Source organism: Homalodisca vitripennis, chromosome 2 (genome assembly GCF_021130785.1).
Source record: "Homalodisca vitripennis isolate AUS2020 chromosome 2, UT_GWSS_2.1, whole genome shotgun sequence".
NCBI lineage: Eukaryota > Metazoa > Arthropoda > Insecta > Hemiptera > Cicadellidae > Homalodisca > Homalodisca vitripennis.
This window is the reverse complement of record NC_060208.1, coordinates 110820843-110833759: the sequence shown is the minus strand read 5'-3', so window position 1 is coordinate 110833759 and position 12917 is coordinate 110820843. Positions and strand designations below refer to the sequence as shown.

Here is a 12917-nt window from a genome sequence, read left to right as displayed (position 1 = left end):
AGTTTAATCCACTCAAAATTTAGAATTTTAGAAAGTACTCACAAAACATGTGAATCACCTTGTAAATAAAATAAACCAAAACATCCGAGTACGGAAGCACATGATAAAACGTAATGAAAGTCTTACTTATCAAACCGATCCAATAAAATAAGTTCATCATAAGTGTTGATAACTTATCAGATGATTATACTTTGTTTATTGGAAAACTTCTTTATTTGTGATTTTTCTTTACAATCGCTGCGATCTTATAATTGATTAGTTCTTTCTTGGACCGAGAGAAACGCCAACTCTCAAGCCCCTCAAATATTTCGAACAAGAATTATAACACAGACAGACGATAAGATAATTTGGTTAGGATACAGTGAAATTCATTTGGATCATTTTCAAACCGTGTACAGGAACTTAAAATAATGAAAAACGTAATTTTCAAATCTTCTACTTTATACTTTTTACCTTACATTTTAATAAAGAGCTAAAAAACTGATGTTTTAAATATACGATGAATTAATGTGGAGTTTTACGACATTTCGTCCTAAAGAAACCACTACTCTACAAAGGCTTGTAAGATATTTCATGTTTTTGAAGTGACTCTCCAGAGCTTATGGAATTTAGCTTATGGTGTATACATTAAAAATTGTTTGTGATGTTTATTTAATAGCATGATATTTTGCATATGTGCCAAATGTACCATTCAAAAATTCAGTAACAGAAGAGATATTCACACTTGCAATTTTATTGTTACACCTCCGTTCTGAATACTTGTGGGTATACACGAATAATCAAAGATCTTGTTATTCCAAGCATTTTTTCATGACAAGTAGACAAACAGAATTTACCGGTAAATCATACAAACCAACCCCAGACGTATGAAGTGATCAATTACAATCACAGTATGGAATAGATGAAAATGTACCTAGTACATCAGAAATCCTGAGTTTAAACATAGGCCTATATAATGGACATGATCAATAACCAGACAAATTGTATTTTCGAAAGTATAGTTATAAAGACCTGCAACAGTTCGAATGACCCTTCGTTTGATCAGACATTTGAGATAGAAAATAAAACAATACAAAGGAATCAGTCAAAAATGTATTCAACTCGGATGACCTAGCTCAAACAAAGGCTTGATATATATATGAAACAGGTGAATACATAGCCTATTGATTTTACTGCAGTTCATAAGCCAGTATACGACCAAGATTCTAGGTATCATCAATCTCATGTCGATCATCGTAAACCTGTCAGATTCCCGGCGTTATATGGTCTTATCGCGCTCTTATCTCTGACCTCTCTTAAAGCCTTCGCTTCCAGCCGATGAACAGCTTCTGTTCCTCACCGAGCTTCCTTTCACGACTCGCGGCGATCGTATCTAATTGGATCCCGGTCAAAGGCTGAAATAAATGGCCAATTATTAGCGTCTGGCTAGCGAAAACTGCTGGAAATGGTTTTAAACCGTCTATCTGGAAATTGAGTACGCTGATAAGGTATTTCAGTACAAACCCCAGTCATTGATTGATTTCACACACTACCGAAACTGTTTTTTGTTATAATACAACCATTGATTGTTTTGATGGGTGCAACAACAGTTCAGGAACGACTTAACAGTTTTTAATACAGAAACTCTGAGAGAGAAACAGAAGTAATTTTTCTAACGTCAGTGACTAACTTTTACCTCCTCAGTAGCATGAGTCATCTAAGAAGGGGATGAGTCGCCGATGATATAACATTTAATGGCCTATTACAGTGAGCACATTCTACCTTTTATATTTTAAACGACTAACCGTAATACTACGAGTATGATATACAAAATATTCATTCTTATATGGCCAGATAAAAAAATATGCAGGGTAATGAGGTAAAATGCACGATAGTTCAGACACACTGATCAGCCATTACCCATAGTTAATTTAAATGACGGAATGAGATTCCTGTATTCCTCGCTTCTATAAATAACACTTTTTTATTATACTTTTTTTTATATACTTCGCAGGACATTCACACTCAGTCTACATGTACATAAGTGTGAATGCTTGTGTGGACACCTGTGTGTAAGGTAAGTATTGAAAAATGAAACTGTAAAAAATACTCGAGAGAATTCTAGTAGGAATATATTTACATTTTAAACAGAAAGCATTTCGTGTACACACGATGTAGCCGAGATAGTCTTGTTTGACTTAAATAACCTTCGGTTTATCACAAGAACAATACTTATAATACACAAGAAATTATACTCAAATATTGATAAGAGATAACATGCAAAACCTGTTACCTGGATACCTTTATAGTTTGTATGCTCTATACTATTGTAGCCCTATACTTCGGAGGGCATGCACAGTCAGTCTACACTTAGCTTTTAATTAAGATTCCTTGCGTGCACGCATTGTGTGTGTAAGGTAAGAATTGAAAAATGAAATGGTAAAAAATGCTTGAGGGAAATCTAGTAAGAATATATTTACATTTTAAACAGAAAACTCTCCATGTGTACACACGAGGTAGCTGAGATAGTCTTGTTTGACTTTAATAACCTTCGGTTTCTCACAGTCCCAAGAGTTTTGAAAAGTAACATTCATTTCAAATAATAATTTTTTTTAAACAGCGTATTATGTTTCCAACTAACTATTGATTGAATTTTGATTACAGTTTGTTCTCCTATATACATATGATATTTTGAAATTTGTCCAATTTCCACCGTCCTATCTTTCCACCAACAGTCAGGAGAGTGAAATGACTGACTCTAAACTGAAACTGGTTAGAGAAACTGTCTGCTATTAATTAACAATCACTCTTTGTTACTATATTGAACTTTGTGTTCTTTCAGAAATGCTGACGCAGCAGGTGATACCATAGCGCGGGGGCGTGCTGACTCACAGTCTGACTCATAGTTACAATAGATGACGAGTAAGGGCTAAACCCTTGTCTACTCATCCCTGACACAACGGATGGAACATATCAATCTGACACATTGGTAATTTATTTATTATGAAATGTTTTTAAAATCTATACAAAAATATGACTTTGTAATAATCGCTTTGTTCTAAAAATTTACATCGATTAAAAAATATGGTTGAGTATTAACTTTACGTGTAATTATTAATGTATTATGTGTTTAAAACTATATATATATATATATATATATATATATATATATATATATATATATATATATATATATATACAGTTTCTTATATGAACTATTAAAATGTGAATTGTTGTATTATATTCATTTTATATAATAACCATTTTAATTATATGAATCCTACATATATGACTGTTGATTTTAAGTGTTGTGTTAAACTAAAAATACATTCTGAGAGAACAATTTTCATTAAATATTTTTATCGTTTTCATGCCATTCCATATCGACTAAACCTAGCTCAGCTGACAATTTATTCTTTTCTTATGAGGTAATTCCTTTACTGATTGTACGAGAACACAGTTATACATATGCACTTTGCTGATTGGCTCTCGGCTCCTAGAAAAGGAATAACATTGTGCAAGATTTAGAATTGCTGCTGTAAAGAAAATCACGACGATTGTCACATACTGTCAATTCTTAAGCCTTCGTTTTGATTTTAGCCAATAAAACAATATCAAACCTCCAACACTTAACACCTAAATTTGTTGTGTTGTCATACAATTATAGGAGGTAGCTCTTCTTTAAACTATGAATAATAAGCAACCAAACGTGTTCAAATTGTTTCAATATTATAATCAGGAAAACTCATATTGTACATACTTGAAAAAGGTATACGATATTATCTGGATCAATAATATAATTTAAACGATATCTTACTATAATTCTGCAACTAAAACTTGGGCTGTATGAATATTTGATGTACAACATTGTTCTTATAAGGTAACACTCAAGCCTTTTAAAACATGAATTTATTTACAATCAAAACGTTATCAACTGAGGAACACACATTACTGCAGTCAGACTTGCAGACTCGGCGTTAGATTACTGAGCAAAGACGATCTCATTTGTAAATGTGAGAGTCTGGGACGGAGGAGGGTCTTGTAAGATGGGAATGTTGATTAAACTACGCATTCCTTTAATTGCGCCGCGTCCTTTAATCCTCAGTCTGGGTCGTTGTCGCTTGTTTGGCGCTCTGAAACCATTCCTTCTATTGTATAAAATGTGATATCCATCACTATGTGTTTTTGTCGGATATACAAACACTAGTTAAAGAAACACGAGAGTGTTTGAATGTTCACATAAAACGTCAAGGGAATGTACTCTGAACAATTACATTTTTTATTTCTTTATTCCGTTTTGATAAAATTAAAATTACTTTTGTTAATTTTATATCAAGTTTACACCATAAAAACTAAGGACTAAAAACTTAAAATTACTTTTAAAGTTTAAATTTTCAACAAAAGGGTTCTAAATAAGCAAAAGCTGTTGTTGAAGGTTCGCTTTATTGGCGCATTCAATGATTAAGACAAAGCTGCTGATCAACAATTTCTGGATATCTTTGAAGAATTCATTTCTTTGAGAATGTCACATTCTTCTATACTTCGAATGCACGTTAAGGGACTGGAGACAGAGATGGTGGACTCCTTGCGTGAAAACGTGGCTGACGCACTTGCGTATTTATGTGGGCTGCGTGCACGCAATAAATCAATATAACAGATGTGCAGGAGACGAGCGGGAGCCGGAATTATAATGGAACAACTCTGCATTTCGAAGAACCAAGAAGGAGCTATTCGTCATCACACATGCTGGGATTCTCTGATCGAATAAAATGGAAAGATTAGATTCGTGGAGTGTGACAACAGTTTTAGAAAGACTATCGTTTTTAAATTAGTCTGTTAGGTTTGACGACTAATAACCATCCAAAATTAAAATGCTGCAACTTTCACCAACAGAATTCGTGAATATTTGTAACACAAAGACAAATTACAAAAAAACAGTGTGAGCCTTTATAATTTTGATTTAATGGAAATGGTCACAAAAGTTTGTACAGACCAGGAACACCCGATTAGATTGCCGATTTGAAACTACCCAGTAGTAGAAAAAGGCAAGACAGAGAGCGTATTAAAGGCGCACGAGTTTATTACATGTTGCATGTTAAGGGGTCCTTACATGTGAAAATTAATTTTTAGGCAACAACAATTTAGATAACAAATTCCAGGCATATAAATGTCATCTTACTGTAAATATTGTGTTTTTTAAATTTATATTTACCATTTAATAAAATAAACATACGAATTACGCCTATACCATTTGTAACATGCATTAACACGACCAAGTTTTACACAGACATGTTTAAATTAGTTAGAGATAGTTTAGATCAGACTCATTTACACAAAACAAAATTGTAATGAGAAACCTTATTATGATGGTATTCACAGAACAGTTAAATTTGGACATTTCCTTATCTTTATAATATTTTATGAAATAATCTCGTTTATTCCACTAGTATGAATTAAGACCTATGTTTCCTCGTTGTTATATTGGGCTATATACAATCAACCCGAGCGTAAGTAGCCAACGACGCAGTGCAGTACAATCAGTTCCATTGCGACAATGTCAAGGACGTCACGTAGGCATCGCGTACCTTCCCCATCGCGCTAACGAATACGTTGCTTACAATCTCTTCCGTGTCGCCACTAGTGCTACTCGGTTACTGCATTGTTATCACAACCCGAGCGTAAGTAGCCAACGACGCAGTGCAGTACAATCAGTTCCATTGCGACAATGTCAAGGACGTCACGTAGGCATCGCGTACCTTCCCCATCGCGCTAACGAAGACGTGATATTGCTTACAATCTCTTCAGTGTCGCCACTAGTGCTACTCGGTTACTGCATTGTTATCACAACCCGAGCGTAAGTAGCTAAACTACGCAGTGCAGTACAATCACTTCCATTGCGATAATGTCAAGGACGTCACGTAGGCATCGCGTACCTTCCCCATCGTGCTAACGAAGACGTGATATCGCTTACAATCTCTTCCGTGCCGCCGCTAGTCCTACTCGGTTACTGCATTGTTATCACAACCCCGAATCAAAGATCCACATTCTCACATCCAGTAAATTTGTATGTGCCATCTTTTTTTTATTTCCTCTTCCCTAGATCATCAAACCCCAAATATACCGACATAGTATTTAAATACTTGTTCCTGAACATTATCATTTTGTAACGTAATTGCGCTGCTTGTCGTTCCTCCTCTCCAAAACATCTGGTTTACTGATGGCCATCTTGGATTTTGTCTCACAAGGGCAAAGATAATCGGGATTTACTGAAAAGCCTTCATGGCTTTTTGACACATAATGGCAATATTTTAAAAGGTATTCACTGCTGCTTTCAAGGTTTTGTAAAGATAAGCACTTCCATTTTGGTTATTCTTGGTGATTGTTTCGGCACACATCCCACGTTTGAAGCGACCAATCGGTTATTTAGCTGGTTACATGGTTATATATAATTATCTAGGAAATTCAACTAATAAAAATGCTTAACAATGAAAATAAATATAAAGATCTCGTTCGTGGTTAATGTCCAAAGTCGGGTATATATACTTTCTGATCCGAGAACAGTAGGCGGCAGATTCCCTTAAAAACAATATATTATTTATGTTCATATACACAAACTTACGTACGTTACGGTGCGCCGCTATCATTCAGGCAACCTAATAATGGCATAACTGATAAGTAATATAACATAAAGCACTTTAATTATTTTATTATTAATATTTTTTTAATTTTCCACCCTCGAAATATTGCTGCCCTTTGCGAGAGCACAGAAAAGGACGTGCCTAAATACGGACCTGGGTTATATTATATTAATATGCATATTCACTTACAACTGGCTTCGTGCTGTTACTAGACATTTTCCCGAACAACCACTCGAGCTTCACATTTTGTAACTAACTACTATAATTTGTTGTAAGTTTCTAACGAGACTTTTCTATCGGATTTAAGTGACATTTAAAAAGCAACAAACATATTTTACATACAGTATGTAATTTCTAATTTAATGGTTATGCCAGTGTTATAATTTATTAATATGATTGTTGTGCGCAACTAACATTAAATTAACAGCTTAATGCAGGCGGAAGATTTCCTTACTAAGACCGGGGGATGTGGACAGTGTTGTGTTGGTTCCTGTAGGCCTACTTGGGTTTAATCGAACAGGAATAAGCCGACATGGGGTGACCAGAAAAATAACGTAATAAGTTTACTGCATTACGTTGACTGTCCGTTATTAATTAAAAATCTATAACAATGATCAAAGGTAAATTATCAAATTTATTATAACTCTTCTCATCAACATGACAATTTTTTTTAATATATAAATTTAATAAAAAATGCTCCAATAATTTGATTACCAGTTGTTTGTTTTGGAGAGTACACTTTTAATGGTATTGTATGTACGGTGTATCATGTGAATCCTGACGCACATAGGATAACATGCATTGGCCACTGGACCAATGAGATCTAATAAATGAGATCAAAATGAAAATCAGAAAACAATTTTGTCAGTAACAGTTGTTATGGAAATCTATTAATATCGATGCAGTAGGCATATCGCGATAAAAGTATGTTGTAGGGGCGTTGTAATAGAAAAGCTCCATCAAATGACCGAAACACGAAACCGCGCTGAAACTCATCAGCAGTAAAGTTAGTAACATGGGAACATAGGATTCGGACTACAAACGACGACAGATTGTCCAGTCCCACGCTTCCGGCGCACAACGAGCGCATTTCCGGAACTGGACAAACGCCGGAAACACGCATTCCTGCCCCACTTCACCCTTCTATACCTATTTGCGCCTTCGTCCCTCTAAATAAAAAAGAGAGGAAGGCTTTTGGCGAAATAACAGCTGCAAGTAAAGTTGATGTTATGTAACCTTCATTTCTGTGCATTACGCAACATACACTGTACAGAATGCAATACAATACACCAATTCACAAATTTCAAAGAAGCAACTTTTAGAAAAAAACACGAGTTTAATAACCAAGTATTGATCAAACTTTTCATCTACAGAAAATCATGTATATTTCCACTGAACGTCAATTATTTGTATTATTTAAGTAACACTAACATTTAGATAACAATTAAAAAAAACAAACACTTTCGCATAATTATACAACCGTACAACCGTACGGTACTGTACTTGTTTGGTAAATTAACAACAAACTATAAAACAATAACTTATATAATTTCTCTTTATTTTTAACATTTCTCGAAATGGGTCTTTTAGTTTTAATACTGAATTTCACACTGGCCATCTCAATGTATTTATAAAAAAAAGGCAAAACAAGACAGTATTCACCATGTTTGGACTTAAGCACTACAGAAGTTACAGTTTAAACTATAGAGAGGAACTAAAATACAAATATTATTATAAGATACGCCAAAATATGCTTTAGTATGTTGAGATACCAAGAACAACTCTTAGGATAATAAAATAGGCTTAATTAATTAGAAAATCCAAGTACCTGAAATTATATCTTAGTTCAGCATGTGCTTATAGAATTGCTACTAAAAGAAATTAACAATTATTTGTTGCCCTAACTTATATCACCATAAAACAATTCTTCCCAAAAAATGAGTTATTATTTATTTAAGTTCCATTAAAACAAACAGACAATTTTTATAAACTGATCCTGATGGTATACCAAACATGAGGTTAAGGGATACCAATGGACGTTTTAGTATGGTACAAATATAAACGTGAATATACTGAATGTATAAACAAATCCACGTTTTAGACTAAAATCCAATGTACTGAAAACGAAAATAATTATTATTTCAATTAGTGTTTCAAATCGTCCCAGGGCAGGCCACTCCCCAGATAAGAAACCTGAAGGGGGAGAACGAAGGAGGAAGGACGGTGTTTACCGAGTGATTACGAGGGGTGTCTGGCGGTCGCGGCACCCCCACAGGCGAATTGTCATTTTGAGCCGCCTATTGATCGACCACGCCCTGCCCGACGCGTAAACCCAACAACAGAAGCGGAAGGATCGAATTGGAAAGGCAGGAGACAAGAGGGAGGGATCGACGCAGGGTGTTAGGGGAGGGTGTAGGAGGAAGGGGCGGCAGACTTCCACACCTGTTGATGGATACCATATGGCGATTTCTTTTCCAGATGGGAGTTCTTAAAAAATTAAATTCTATAACTAACTTATCCTTCCTTGAAAAATGTTCACAACAAAACTCATTAATTCTAAAAAATACATGAGCTACTTTCAATAACTGCTTTTCACAAATATAATGCATAATTTTGGTATACTTAATAAAACTAAATTATATATTTTTGGTTCACCATAACTCTGATTTATTATATAAAAGATAAATAATATAATAATTATTATGTGAACACATTTTCCTTATCATACTTTCAAAAATAATTATATGTAACTAAATATTGAAATAAAAGTCAAAATATTGATAAAATGTAACTACAACCTCTAATATAATTCATTAATAAGTTTTAAAGAACTTTTCACCATACTTGTACGATTACGAATTCTGATCAATTGATAATATAATCCATCAACATACGATCTTGTGAAATAACACAAGTTAAAACTCATATTTGTACTTAAACAGCAGGAACATACTTGCAAAAACTAGACATGATTGAACAGTATCGTACAATATTCCAGCTTACCATATGGTGGCGAAAATTGAAGTTATTTTATGTCTCAGTGTTAATAAAAAATAAAATTTGACTTTCACTTACCAAGCCCTGACTCTGATGAGAACTTCTCCCTCAGCTACTGTCGGTTCCGGCTTCTTCAGCACTTTGACGGATTTGAGGCCGCCGAACCCCGTGAGAACCACGGCTCGCATCTCCTTCGGCGGTTCTTCAGGAGCCTTCTCGGCCTCCTCCGCCTTCACAACCTCTTGCTCCGGCTTGGGAGTCTCTTCGGCGGCGGTCTTGTTCTCCTGTTCTTCGGCCATGGTGTGTGCGTATTCGAGAAGACGACCGTACGACAACGAACTGGTAGAGCGATGGAGCGCGACTGACGGCCGGCGAGTCGAGAGGGGCGCAAGAATACTGGAGCGAGGGACGCCGCCGCTGCCGCTCCACACCGCGCAACAACTCCTCCGCCTGGAAAGTAGATCCTAATGTTATCTCCACTTGCCGGCAGCCAATAAAACTATTTTATAGATGATAAAATTATAGAAACTAATTAATTAATTTGATTTTATACAATTCTGACATTATTCATCGCAGTTCATCGGCTGAAGAAAAATATTGAAATTTATCCACCGCCCTCGATGAATAGGTCGCCCTTTTTCCTTTTGGTTTTGTTGAATCTTGAAATGTATGTATAATACTATTGAAAGGGGCGTATATCCTATATGTATGTACTGTGGGGCGCCGCTCCTCGCTAGGTCTGTACAATAGGCCTAATGTTTGAGTCACTAAGAAGCCATGAGAGGCAATATTCTGGTACAGTACGTTTCCGACTGTAAATCCTCTATGGTATAAGTAAAAGGACTCCAAGTTGTTAGCATAATGATTTTCCTTATTCCGACCTAATTAACCTATATCTAATAACGAGCAAGGAGTTCCCACATTCCTGATTTCTAGAATTCCTCTTATCAATTGCATTGAACAGTATACCTGATGAATCAATTATTTTGAAATACTTTAGAAACATCTGTTCCATATGTCTACTTATAATCTCTTCAGGGACGACTCATTTTCAAAATTTCAAAAACGCCTTATATTTTTTTTCTTTTAGATATATACTTTAAAACAGAAAATTAATTAAATAACTTATTATATTAGGTTTTTAATGTTACAGTAGAAATATAAAGTGTGTCCAACTGGGCACAAAGCCCAGATATAATTATTTTTTTTAATTAAGGTCCATATTTTGACATTCGGTTTATTTTGGGTACTATTAATAATGGTTAATATTCAATTGATTTTACGTGTTTTATTAATGCATATAGTAAAAACAAAATATCAGTAAAAACTATATCTTTCTGTAGAAAGCTGCCAGCTAGAAAGTCTAAATCGATAGCAGGTACTTAAAATTAAGAACAAGTGCTTTTGTCAAACTTGAAAATTACGCTTATTTTAGTACAAAATGCTAAAAAAATGCTAAAAAAATTTAAAAAAATGCTAGCTCTAAATTAAAAACACTTTGGATTTAAAATTGTTCAAATACTAACAGATATAGAGACACAATTTTAAAAATGTCTTCAAAAATCCCAGATGGTTACGTTAAAACTGTGACCACTTTGGGCTTCGTTCCAAATAGGCACGGATTAAATTAAATTAAATTCGGTTAATTGAATTAAATTCTTTTTATAACTACTTCTTATGTAAAATATTCAAACGGCTCAAAAATAAAGTGTAAAGCATCAAGAACCCCTCCTATGCTTGTAATGACATAAAAATGCATCTAATACATGTTCAAAATTGAAGAATCACACACTTGAGACGCAACGTGAAGACACAAAAATAGGTTCTACAACTGACTGAAACACAGTCCAATAACAGTGTTTCCAACTTATAGGGTGGTATTTGGCCCATCTGGGTGTTTTATTCAGATGTGGACCAAAATAAATTGTTTTAGGTCAATGTTAAAGTTAATATACGAAGATGGGCCTTACTCCCTAAAGAGGTTTTAAACTGTTAACCACTCTTTAATGGCTGCGAAATGTTGAGGATGCACATGCAACGATGGATTAGAAGACGCAAAGCAATTGTTTATCTGTTCAATAACCAGCCGAAAAATTATAATAAACTGTACTAATCATTAATATGATAGTGTTATAAAACTTTCCTAGGTGTATGTATTTCGAGGTGAAAGTACGCCACAAAAAGTATCAAGTAATAGAATTTGCCGAGGTTAAATGCAAACTTTCAAGCCTATAGCTCATTTCATTATTGACAGATAGAACAACAGGCCATCATACCGAAAAGAACTTTGTACACGCACCAGCAAACAAAATATAAATTGTGTTTTTATCACTAAGCTGTTTCTAAATGATAGGCTTCAACGACACAGCCAAATTCCATAGTTGGAAATGCACCATCATAGAACTCATTCTTGCCTATGTAGAAATGAAGTTTATGAAAAATTTCAAGTCTACAGAAGAAATATTTCTCGACATATTTTGTCACTTGACACATTTACATCTTTGTTCATTAAATTTGGTTTCATATCAGTGTTTAAATAACATAAGTTTACACGCCATCAATTCAATATGAACTAAGGTTTAATGTATTAAAGTGGCTAGGCTAAATGTGTTAATAATTTCACATATTAAAACTCATCTGACTGTACAATGTTTGTTTACAAATTATCATTCGTGTATTTTCTAGACTCATTCATGATTAACCATTAGACCCATGTAAAGTTACCTATTTACTAAAGCTGAGGCAAATCTTATTGAGTGACATGTACCATCGTCGACCTTAGTGTTCCTCATGTGAAGATGAAGTTCGTGAATACGTCAACCCTATAGGTTAGTTCGTTTTCGAGATATCGTACGGTCAAAATATAAAACAACCCCCAAGTGATGGGCTTCGTTAACGCTCAACCAAACTGGAAAATGACGCTAAACTGATATTAACCAAATTTGTTTCGTAAGCTTTGTTGAAATACCTAAATTCAGTTTTTACCCTTTTAAAATTTAAGCGATTTAAATTTCATTTAAAATTCTAATTTATCTATTTTTTAAAATTCAGTGTTCAAATAGCTTGGTTTATGTTTATGTAAAACACAATTATCAATTTAGAAATATTAAACAGATTTATAAAACAAGCTTAAAATGAAACGTTTTAAACCTTAAACTTCAGATTTCTTGAGCATCTTCATTTACTCAGGAATATTCAAGTATTAAGACTATTGACAGTATTTATTTTATTATTGTTTCGAACATCTTTCTCAATGTACATTAGGACATTTTGGATAGTAGTATTATTTTTATTATTATTTTT

General features: G+C 34.2%; 1 protein-coding gene across 1 annotated transcript in view; it reads right to left on the bottom strand.

Annotated features, from left to right (window-relative positions):
- Positions 1 to 10003, bottom strand: part of LOC124354598 (synaptic vesicle membrane protein VAT-1 homolog-like) — a 65192-nt gene extending 55189 nt beyond the window's left edge. The window contains exon 1 of the mRNA XM_046805177.1: positions 9693 to 10003. Coding sequence (XP_046661133.1) covers positions 9693 to 9913 — 221 coding nt within the window. The 5' untranslated portion in view covers positions 9914 to 10003. The remainder of the gene's footprint in view (positions 1 to 9692) is intronic.
- Positions 10004 to 12917: the final 2914 nt, after the last annotated feature.